The sequence below is a fragment of the Lolium rigidum genome, chromosome 5 (assembly GCF_022539505.1).
Source record: "Lolium rigidum isolate FL_2022 chromosome 5, APGP_CSIRO_Lrig_0.1, whole genome shotgun sequence".
NCBI lineage: Eukaryota > Viridiplantae > Streptophyta > Magnoliopsida > Poales > Poaceae > Lolium > Lolium rigidum.
Window position 1 is genome coordinate 141,267,366 of NC_061512.1, and position 12,440 is coordinate 141,279,805.

Here is a 12,440-nt window from a genome sequence, read left to right on the forward strand (position 1 = left end):
ATTGTTCCATTGAATTGTAAAATCACTACTGTTGGATCACGACACAAGCAATGCTTGGTAAATAAAGAGATCATTTCTTCTGAATCCTCATTAGCAGCAAACTGTCTGAATGTTATCTTAACGCCAAAATATCTGACAAGGCATTTTTATGTCCCTACTAATCTAATGAAGCGATCGAGCAACAGTATGAGATGGAAGCCTTACTCATACAAGGAAAACTTGCCACGATTTATGTAGTGATACAACATCAGTATTATGTATGCAGCAGTATGCTAGTATCTCTTTGTAGTTGTCAAAACTTTCTTGGGAGGAGATGCAGAAGGAAGAGGGGTTGTGCTCTAGCTGAGGTCGTCATCGTTGTCGCTGCCTACAAGGGGGCTGATCCGCCACTCGCTGCCGTAGTAGGAGTTGGGCAAGCCGAGCCAGAACTTGAATGCCTCGGCCGCCCGCTTGCGCTCCCGTCGGCGGTCCTGCCTCGCCTGCGACGCGTGCTTGCTGGTGAACATCCTGGAGTGCATCTCGATGTAGATCTTCTTGTACTTGGTCTTGTTGGGCGCGATGCCGTTCTCCTCCATGCACGCCACGATCTCCAGCGCCTTCTTGAAGAAGGCTCCCCGGACGCACACGTCGGCGAGCGCGTCGAGGAGCTCCTCGTCGGGTTTAAACGGTGGCTTGCCACCGGCGCCGGCCTCGCACCGCTCCTTGACCTCGTTCCACAGCAGCAGCGCCTCCCCGGGCTTCCTGGCAATGGCGACCCCCTTGGCCAGGCTGCCGTAGGTGGCCACGTCCGGCTGCACGCCGCGCTCCTTCATCCTCTCCACCGTCTGCTTCGCCGTGTCCAGCAGACCTTGCTGGCAGTACCCATCCACCAGCATGTTCCATGCCGCCCTGTCCACCGTCACCCTGGGGTCCTTGTCCATCTCCTCGAACACCTTGAGCGCCACCTTGGGCTGCCCCGACGCCGCGAACGCCTTCATCAGCGTCGTGTAGCTCACCGTGGACGGCGGCACCCCGCGCGACCGCATCTCGTTGAACAGGGCCAGCGCGCCGGCGCTGTCGTCCATGAGCACGCACCCATCCATGAGGGTGTTGTACGTGACCACGTCGGCTTCGATGCCGGCGTCGGTGGTCATCTCCTCCAGGAGCTCCCTGGCCCTGCTCATCTGCAGCTGCTGGCAGTAGCCCTTGATGAGCACGTTGTACGTCACCCGGGTCGCCGGCACCCCCGCTCTTCCCATCTCGTCGAGCACGGAGTGCGCGCGGTCTACGTCGCCCGCGGCCACGAGGGTGGATATCACCGTGGTGTAGGTGACGTGGTCGGGCCGGCTCTCCGGCATCGTCTCCCCCTCCAGCCGCATGGCGCGCGCCATGGCCACCACGTCGTCCACGCGGCCGGCGTTCATGTACCCCTTCATCAGCGTCGTGTACACCCTGGAGTTTGGCGGGTACGTCCTCGGCAGCAGCGGCGCCTCGTCCGGCCTGGCCCCGACGATGTCCTCAAGCACAGCGCTGTGCTCGTCGGGGATGTTGTTTTCGTCGGATGATGCAACTTGCCGGAGCAGGAGGCAGACGTCGGCGCGGCCTTCCCGCATGGCCTGCACGATTTTCTCTGCCGTGGGGATGTCGCCGAAGCCGACGTAGGCGGCGACGAGGGAGTGGAAGGTGGTGGCGCAGGGGGCGAGGCCGGCGGCGAGCATCCGCTCGAGCACGCGCGCGACGAGGTCCCGGCGGCCGGCACGCGCGCACATCTTGATGGCGATGTTGTAGGTGAGGGCGTCGGGCGCGGCGCCGGCGCCCCAGTTGCGCGTCTCGTTGAAGATGTTGTGGAAGCGGCGGCAGTCGCCCGCGTCCGCGCAGGCGCTGAGCGCGGCGTTGAAGGCGGCCGTGTCGGGGAGCGAGAAGGACGAGGAGGGGTCGGGCGGGGCGCGGCGGAGGTGGTGGAGGACGGCGTCGAAGAGGCGGAGCGCGCGGGCGGGGCCGAGGCGGGAGACGGCGGCCGTGTAGGCGCGGCGGTCGGGGAGGAGGCCGCGGCGGAGCATGGAGAGGAGGAGGGAGTAGGCGAGGTGGGCGCTGCCGGAGCGGGCGGCGGCGGAGGCGGCGAGGGAGAGGGAGTTGGCGTCGAGGAGGGTGAGGCCGCCCTGGGCGCGGAGGCGGTGGAGGAGGCCCGCGGCGCGGGAGAAGGTGCGGGAGGAGGTGGAGGTGTAGGAGAGCTGGGCGAGGAGGCGGGAGGCGGCGGTGGGGGACTCGGGGAGGGAGGGGGAGGAGGCGAAGAGGCGGTAGGCGGCGTCGGTGTCGCCGGCGCGGAGGAGGGCGAGGAGCGCGTCATCGTCTTGGTTGGTGGTAGAGAGTGGCGCGGCGGGGGAAATGGCTGAGTGGACGAGGTGGTGGCTGCGCGAGGAGGAGGAGGAGGAGGTGGTGGGCGGCGAGAATGGCGGTGGGACGGAGAAGGGGGCGACCGGAGGGTGAGGATGGGGCTGGAGGCGGAGCTTGCCGTGCAGCATGATGGATGCTCTGCTTTGCTCTGTTCTGGTCTGCACGAGGGGAAGAAGAAGAAGTAGAGGATGACGCTGACGTGTTAAACTGTGAGTGTCTCACACACACACGAATACAATCAAATCCTTTCAATTTTTGTTTCTTCGTGTGGAGCCTCTTCCAAATCGTGGCCGAATCTCTACCAAGCTAGGCTCACTCAGCCCACCAATATTCAGGGCCCAAAGAATATGGATCCATTGCTTCACGGACTGAGGATCCCTGCTTGTAGCGAGGGATAGCACAATATTGCCTGTAGACCGGCACTTCATCCAGCCCATTACCAAGTATATAGATTTCCCCCCTAATGCAAAATATATATATTTAGTTAATTCCATAAATCAGTTTAAAATTGTTTATGTATATAAATAAGAATGTCCACAAATCTAAAACAAACACATAATATTTCAAAAATATGCTCATGCGATTCCCATAAAGAATCCGTGCACGTTGGAAAAAAATCATTGCAACAAGAAAAAGAATATGTTCATAATGTTCATGTATTATGGAAACATGTTAAGGATTCCTAAAAACGTACTCTTTCCGTTCCAAATAGATACGTGTATCTAGATAAAATTGAGCCAATTACTTCGGAACGGAGGGAGTGTATGTGTTTAAGAACATGTTCATGTATTCTTATAGAGTGCTCATGTTTCGAAATAAAATGTTCACAAGTTAAAATGTATCCGTGAGTATATAAAATCTCCATATATTTATGAATATATATACGAACAATAATTAAAGGGAGAACAAACCGGACGTTCGATGGATAGGAGAGTTGTTATACATGTAGCCCACCATAGTTCATACCCCAGATTTTACACATGTGTGTCTCGTAAAGGAAGGATATTCTTTTAGTGGGAGAAGACTTTCCTGTCGACGGCGAGACGCTTGTGATAACTTCGTCAATATTAAGATTTGACCTCCCGACTCAGTTTTTCGATGGTGCTCATAGGGATAGGGCATGCATGCGTTCATAGGATGGAGTGCATGCACCTGTATGTGAGTGTATGCATTTTTACCGTGCTTCTCTTTTTTTTAAAGGAAATAATAATATAAATAAAAGATAAATGTGAAAATAATTTTATCCATATCTCCAAACCTCAATTTAAAATCAGTATTCATTTGTTTCTAGAAAAAGTAGAAGATATAAGAAAGCATAAAAAATACTGAAAAATGAAAAGAAGCAAAACCCAATGTACATGTATTTTATTTTAAAAAGTAGATGACACAAAAAAATAAAATGAAGAAATAAGAAATGATAAAAAGGGAGAACCCTTTTCCCCGAATAGATTTTTGTAATAGTTCGTTATAAATGACTTAACTTGTTCATGTCCTTCGATCGTGCCCTCATCCTGAACAAGAGAAGGAATAAGCGTCTTCCTATGTCTTCCATTGGCGACACTATAAAGTTTCTTGTAGTCGAATCTCCTTCTAGAATGAACTGAGTTTTGATCTTTGGTACCATTCGAGTTCCTCTTCTTGCAAAAGGTTAGCCATCTGCGTATTTGATTGACTTTTAAGTTCAATCTCCTGCGTTGACAATAATCAAACCTCAGCGATTGCCTCTAGCTCATTAATAATGATAGATACGTGAAACTTCTCAAGCTACCCAACATGTGCCTTGCCCATCCTTCAAGGTGTTTACACATCGCACTTATTTTATTATTTCACCTCTCATACTTCTTAACCATAACAGAAAATCCCTCTCGATGTAACCATCGAAGTTCAAACTTGAATTGATGTTTACATTGAGTTATGGGAATTCCGGCGGATAGTACTATGGGTGCATGATCCAACAAAGTCTCAATACATTCAAGGGCCCGTATAGAGACCAATGGAAATTTACTTTCCCAGTATGTGTCCATGAGTACGCGGTCCAATTTTTCGTATGTCGGCTCTAGATGACTGTTCATCCAAGTGAACTGTTTTCCAATCATTAAAACCTCTCTTTGATCTAAACTGCCAATGTCAATATTAAATAAGAAAGGCTAATGGTCGAATCTAATTTTGCTCTTCTCGTGTGGATATCTTAACAAATTGAAATTCCCACCAATAAGAATAGACTACGGATTATCTTTTGCCAAGTTTACCAATTGACGAAGAAATGCAGCTTTAAACTCTTCCCGGGATGCACCATACACAGCGACAAGACTCGATGAGAAGTTTTCAGCCTCGTTACGGATATGGAGTAATATGATATAATCTCCTTTTGAAATAGCCAATACATTCATAGTTTCTGATCCAACGCCTAGTAATATGACCCCATATCTTCCACGCATCGGTCGAGAAATCTAGGTAAATTCTACACCACTAGATAAGCGGTTGAGTAGACACTGAAAGTGCATGGAGCCCCAATGTGTAATTTTGGTAATTAATGACAATCCCTATGGACTAATGTTTGCATTGAGTTATATTTGTAAGAGCTGTCCATAGGCAATGCTTTAAACATATGTTGGCTTCAAGATTGCGATAAGAAGCAAATGAAGAAGATCAAGTGTCGAGTATGTCTTGAAGATGAAGATGAAGTGAGCCCTCAAGTTTAACTTCAAGACATCAACGATGAAGAATGAAGAAATGAAGTGCAAGTTCAAGATGAGCCATCTCGAAGAGATCATTTGCTTGAATCTTTCCATCCATATGGTGATCATGGATATGTGAAGATGCGCTGAAGAAGAAGCTCTCCCATAGTGGAGTATATATGGGGGAACAATTCGCATGACTTCATCATGCAAGTACAATCAAGAAAGGCGTTCCATCTTGTTGCGGTCAAGACCATCATCATCGAGCTCAAGTGGAATGCGCAAGATTAAGGTTTGCTCTTGATAGAGTTTCTTTCTCACCGGTCTCATAATGTAGTTGGGGACCAGTTTATAGTTTAGTTGCCGTACTATCAAGAGGGCTCTCAAGTGAGTAACTCGATCGTATCCTTCGGAGAGCTCAAACCTTTGCATCCTTGCATCATCTTTCTTGGTTGTTATTTATTGGTTGTTATTTTGATATTATTCATGTGATTTTTTAGAGCTTCTACTTATTCTCATGACAATCTCTAGTTCATCGAGAATCGTTTTTGCATGGGCAACATGTTGCATTTTCGAGGTTGGAGGTTTTACCGTTATGTCTTTTTTAGATAGGTAAAACCTTTCATAATTTATTTATATCCTCCCTTGTTGGAATATGATGGTTCCCTGCATGATCTTGTAGAGCTTGTTCCTAGCTTCAAAACGAGCCCAAGATCATCAAAATCGGAGTCCGGATGCTAAAGTTATGCCCGTTTCAGTTTGATGTTTCTTCCAGTTTTTTTGGGGGCGGATAATCCGGCTCGGATGCAAAATATCCGGCCAAATATCCGACCCGAGTCCAGGGCTATTTTCGAAGTCCGGGGGGTGGATAATCCGGCCTGGGAGGTCCCAAACGGTCATATTTCATTGGGAGAGGTTATATAAGACCCCCTTCTTCCTCCTTGGGCTGGTTACCTCTTCCCCATTTGCTCTCCACCATTGTTGACCTTGAGAGCTTGCCATGTCCCTCTACTCCTCCTATGCTTCTTGAATCTTTTTGAGGGAAAAAGGAAGAGGAGATCTAGATCTACATTTCTACCAATTAAATTCCTCTCTTTGTGAGTGGAATCCTCTAGATCTTGATCTTGGAGTTCTTAGTGGATTTCCTTTGTTCTTCCTCTTTTATTCCCCCAATAGCTTTTGTAGCTTTAGTGTAATTTGAGAGTGAGAAACTTGCCATTGCATTTGGTGCATCGGTTTGAGCTTTCCACGAAGATTCGTGGTGGTGATATCAAGAAGATTGTTACTCTTGGGTTCTTGGAACCCTAGACGGATTCTAGGCCTTTGTGGTGATTTGTTGGGAGCCTCCAATTAAGTTGTGGATGTGTGCCCCAACCTTTGTGTAAGGCCCGGTTTCCGCCTCGAAGGAAATCACTTAGTGGAACCGTGACCTAGGCCTTTGTGGCGAGGATCACCGGAGAATAAGCCGAGGCACCTTCGTGGCGCTCGGTGTGTGGTGTGACTCCTGCATCTTGGGGTGAGGCCTTTGTGGCGTTGGTGTGCATCGTGCAACCACACCTCAAGGTGAGGCCATTTGTGGCGTTCGGGAGAGCTAAGCCACCACACCTCTCCAACGGAGATTAGCACTTGCAAGAGTGTGAACTTCGGGATAAATCATCGTCTCCCGCATGCCTCGGTTATCTCTATACCCGAGCTCTTTACTTATGCACTTTACTTTGTGATAGTTATCGTGCTTGAAGTTATATATCTTGCTATCACATAGTTGCTTGTATTGCTTAGCATAATTTGTTGGTGCACATAGGTGAACCATAGTATATAGGCTTTGGGCTTGACAAAGTAAACGCTAGTTTTATTCCACATTTGTTAAGCACATCTCGTAAAAGTTTTAAACCGTCTATTCACCCCCCTCTAGGCGACATCCGTGTCCTTTCAATTGGTATCAGAGCAAGGTCTCTCATTCTTAGGCTTCACCGCCTTGAGAGTAAAGATGTCGGTTAGGGGTTTAGCGCACAATGACTTGTTTATATTTGATGGCACAAATTATGATCTATGGAAAATTTATGTACTTAATATTTTACGGGGTATTTCCCCGGGCATGGAGCGAATTTTTGATATGGGTTTTTCTTCTCCTAAGGATCCCCAAAATTTATCTTATAAGGAGAAGAAAATCTCTTGCCTCGATGCTCTTGTTTCTCATGTGTTTTCCATTGTTGTGAGCAATGTAGTTACTTCACCAATCATGCCTTTTGGGAGCGCTCATGAATTACGGACAAAGCTTCAAGATAAATATGATGTGTCCAATATTATTGAGGATGATTGTATTGCTTCCACTTCCGGCCGTGATGAGTTCTCATCTTCATCCACTTCACCAATGTGTGGCAAGACACAAGGTAATGATATGGTGAGTGGTGATAAAAATTGCAATGTTGATATTGAGCTTACTATTGATGATTCTTTATAACCCACAAGTATAGGGGATCGCAACAGTCTTCGAGGGAAGTAAAACCAAAATTTATTGATTCGACACAAGGGGAGACAAAGAATACTTATAAACCTTAACAACTGAGTTGTCAATTCAGCTGCACCTGGAAAAGCACTAGTAACAGGGGTGATGTGAAAGCAGACGATAATATGAGAGCAATAGTAACGAGTAACACAGACAGACGAGCAGCAGTAGCGAGTAACACGAGAGGCAATGGCACCGAGAAAATAGTTGATACTACTTCTAATGGCATATAGGACCGAGTGAGTATTTGATGATGAAAGATGGACCGGGGTTCCCAGCTATCTACACTAGTGGTAACTCTCCAATAACAAGTGACAAGTGTTGGGTGAACAAATTACAGTTGGGAAATTGATAGGATTGAAATAGCATTAAGACAGAACATTAAGTTTATTAATCATGTATGCATGTTTTCCATATATAGTCATACGTGCTCGCAATGAGAAACTTGCATAACATCTTTTGTCCTACCAGCCGGTGGCAGCCGGGCCTCAAGGGAATCTACTGGTAATTAAGGTAATCCTTTTAATAGAGCACCGGAGCAAAGCATTACCACTTGGTGAAAACATGTGATCCTCATATCTAAGCCATCCCCTCCAGTTATCCCAGTTGCTGTCACTCTGGGGCCTCGGGTTCCGGACATAGACATGTGCAAACAACTTGTAGATACTCTAAGCAATAATTATAGAGCTTAAATCTAAGATCATGCCACTCGTGCACTAGTGACAAGCATTAAACACAACAAGATTGCAGCAATAATAACTTCACAAACTTTATAGATAGACTGATCATAATGTAACAATTCATTGGATCCCAACAAACACAACACCGATTACATCAGATGGATCTCAATCATGTAAGGCAGCTCATGAGATCATTGTATTGAAGTACATGGGAGAGAGAGTACCAACTAGCTACTGCTAGAACCCGTAGTCCATGGGGGAACTACTCACGGAGCATGATGGATGCGGTGGCGTCGATGGAGAAGCCTCCAGGGGTCGATCCCCGTCCCGGCAGGGTGCTGAAACAGGAACTTCTAACCCCCGAAACTTGGTTTCGCGATGGCGGCGGCGCCCCTGGAGTCTTTCTGGAATATGATCTGTTGATGTAGGGTTTTCGTGTCGCGAGGGAATATATAGGCGAAAGGGCGGCGCGAGGGGGTGCCCGGGGGGCCCACCCCATAGGGCGGCGCGCCCCTCCTTTGCCGCGCCCCTGTGGTCTGGAGGCTGTGGGCCTCCCCCTGGCTTGTCCTTCTGGCTCCGTGTGTCCCTCGGAGAAATAAGAGGTTTGGCTTTTGTTTCGTCGAATTCCGAGAGTATTGCCCGAACAACTTTTCTGGAACCAAAAACAACATAAAACAGGAACTGGCACCTCAGCAGCTTGTTAATAGGTTAGTCCCGGAAAATGCATAAAATCATTATAAAGTGTGAGCAAAACATGTAGGTATTGTCATAAAACTAACATGGAACATCAGAAATTATAGATACGTTGGAGACGTATCAATTCTTCATCTCTATCTCATTGCAATGCTTCATCTATGGACCTAAACACATATAGCACTATAAATAATCTACATGCTTGTGTTGATAGTCCTTGCATATCATGTGTAAGTTGGTTGAATAAATCTCATGATGATATGCTTGCTTTGACTTGTGGCCATGATAAAATTGTTTCTATTTCCTCTAGTTGTTGTGTGACTAACAATGTAGAGGAAACCAAAGATTTTATTGGTCAAGACAAGATCTTGAAATGAGCCTCAAGTAACTCCTCATATTTATCTCACGGTTCTCATATATGCCTTATGGCCAATGATTCCACGGTGTCTTCCACCATGGAACCTAATATTTCTCGTGGTGATAAGGATGAGGATGAGTATGAAGAAGAGGATTGGGTTGTCTCTATACGCGATAAGGGTAAGAGTGTATTCAAGGTTCTTTGCAAAGATAAAATTGCTAGCTCCCACTTCTTGGAAATGTTGACTATATACCGCTATTGAGAGCCAAAAACTTATTTGGATGCGTGAGAACACCATTTATAAAATGGGTGCTCTTGAACGAGAGTATGCCAATGATGTAGCATCCCTAAAGAATGATCTTGAAGAAGAACAAGAGACCGTAGCCTCTCTTGAGGAGCAACTTGAAACTCTTGAGGTGTCTCAAAATTAAATATTTGCTAAACTCACTAAAGAAAGAGACCATGCTAAAGCTCATTTAAAAATTCTTAAAAATGAAAAGTCCAAAGTTGGTGTTAGTCATGATAAACTTGTTAAGGATCTAGATTATCTAGACAAGGCCCACAAGGCCTTGGAGAGCGAACACTCTATCCTCACCAAGTCACATGAGCAACTACAAGCTTAATATTTAAAAGAGCATGCTATGTTACCCTCTCTTCTTGATATGTCTTGTGATGGTGCTTGTGCTACTAACTCTACTTCTTGTGAAGCATCTATCTTGAAGGAGAATGTTGAGCTAAGGGCTCAACTTGAATTGCTAACTAGTAATTATGGGAATTTGGAAGAAAATCATGGAAAGCTTCCTAGATCCCATGAGTATCTTCTATCCTCCCATAGTAGGCTAAAGTTAGCTCATGAGGCTATCATATTAAAGGCAACACCTTTTGAGCCTCATGTGGATACTAGCACTACTACTCAAAATGTTATATTGCCATGTGCTAGTCCTAGCAATTCATGCACTCATAGTATTACTAAATCTTGTGATGAATTATCTTCCTTGCCTTGTTGCTCTAACAATGAAGGTTCTACTTCTTCTAGTACTTGTGTTGTTACTAACCATGTAGAGGAAATAAAAGAGCTCAAGGCCCAAGTCACTTCTTTGAAGAACGACTTGGTAAAGAGTCATGAAGGGAAATGCAAACTTGACACAATGTTGAGTGTGCAACAATCCCCCAATTACAAGAGTGGACTTGGATTCAAATCTAACAACAAGAACAAGTCCAAGAACAACAACAAGAAGAAGTGCCAAGTACAGGTCAAATACCCGGCCAAGATTGTTTGCTTCAAGTGCAATATTGAAGGGCACCATGTTAGATCTTGCCCTTTGAAGAATAAGCAAAAAGGGAAGCGGCCTCAAGATCAAACTCATATTCAACCTCAAGTTGAAGAAATGCCACTTCCCAAGAAGAATCAAGCCAAGGCTCCCATTGTGGAGAAATCTAGTGAGAAGAAGGAGAAGAAAAGAACTTGCTACATATGCCGTGAGAAGGGCCACATCTCCTCTTTTTGCACTATTGGTACCTCATCCAACTCTATCACCATTGATGATGTTTATTCTCTTCGTAAGGATGAGGGTGGCAATGTGTTTGCCAAATATGTTGGTGCTCAAAGTGGTGTCAAGAAAAGAACCATTTAGGTTGCCAAGCCTATTGTGACTAACCTCTTAGGGCCCAACTTTGTTGGGGACCAACAATCCAAAACTTGATCAATAGGTGCTTGTTGGAGGGCATTGGAGACTTGGCTACATCATGAAGAATTAAGAGATCTTCATCATTTATATTATCTCAAGCTAAGTCTTTTGGTTATCTTTCTTCTATCATATATCCAATGTTCCTCCTTGCGGTAACATGTACTCAACTCATTTATATTTAAAGTTACTTGCCCCTTTGCATGTGTTAGTTTTGTTCCTAACATGTGTTTGTATATGTTGTCCTTCCTACTTGCTTTTCTTGAGAAATCAAGTCTATGTATGTTGGGTTGCACACCATGTATTTGTGTTTGTCTTGTAGCCTCTTTGCATCTTGATGTATCTTATATGGCTCTTATGAGCGATTAATGGATTATTGATATGTCTCCGATGTATCGATAATTTCTTATGTTCCATGCCACATTATTGATGATATCTACATGTTTTATGCATACTTTATGTCATATTTATGCATTTTCCGGCACTAACCTATTAACGAGATGCCGAAAAGCCAGTTGTTGTTTTCTGCTGTTTTTGGTTTCAGAAATCCTACAAAGGAAATATTCTCGGAATTGGACGAAATCAACGCCAAGGGTCCTATTTTTGCACGAAGCTTCCAGAAGACCGAGGGGGAAAGGAAGTGGGGCCACGAGGCGCCGCCACAACAGGGCGGCGCGGCCCAGCCCTTGGCCGCGCGGCCCTGGTGTGTGGGGCCCTCGTGTGGCCCCCGCGTTGCCCTTCCGCCTACTTAAAGCCTTCGTCGCGAAACCCCCAGTACCGAGAGCCACGATACGGAAAACCTTACTGAGACGCCGCCGCCGCCAATCGGGGGATTCTGGAGATCGCCTCCGGCACCCTGCCGGAGAGGGGAATCATCTCCCGGAGGACTCTTCACCGCCATGGTCGCCTCCGGAGTGATGAGTGAGTAGTTCACCCCTAGACTATGGGTCCGTAGCAGTAGCTAGATGGTTGTCTTCTCCTCATGTGCTTCATTGTCGGATCTTGTGAGCTGCCTAACATGATCAAGATCATCTATCTGTAATTCTATATGTTGTGTTTGTCGGGATCCGATGGATAGAGAATACTATGTTATGTTGATTATCAATCTATTACCTATGTGTTGTTTATGATCTTGCATGCTCTCCGTTATTAGTAGAGGCTCGGCCAAGTTTTTACTCTTAACTCTAAGAGGGAGTATTTATGCTCGATAGTGGGTTCATGCCTCCATTAAATCTGGGACGAGTGACGGAAAGTTCAAAGGTTGTGGATGTGTTGTTGCCACTAGGGATAAAACATTGATGCTATGTCCAAGGATGTAGTTATTGATTACATTACGCACCATACTTAATGCAATTGTCCGTTGTTTGCAACTTAATACCGGAAGGGGTTCGGATGATAACTCGAAGGTGGACTTTTTAGGCATAGATGCATGCTGGATAGCGGTCTATGTACTTTGTCGTAATGCCC

At 46.1% G+C, this 12,440-nt stretch overlaps 1 protein-coding gene across 1 annotated transcript; it reads right to left on the reverse strand.

Annotated features, from left to right (window-relative positions):
- Window positions 1–153: 153 nt before the first annotated feature.
- On the reverse strand, window positions 154–2,525 carry LOC124653549 (pentatricopeptide repeat-containing protein At3g09650, chloroplastic-like). Its single transcript, XM_047192604.1, has one exon. The coding sequence runs from the start codon at window positions 2,499–2,501 to the stop codon at window positions 339–341; it is 2,163 nt and encodes a 720-aa protein (XP_047048560.1). The 5' UTR covers window positions 2,502–2,525; the 3' UTR covers window positions 154–338.
- Between the last annotated feature and the right edge of the window lie 9,915 nt (window positions 2,526–12,440).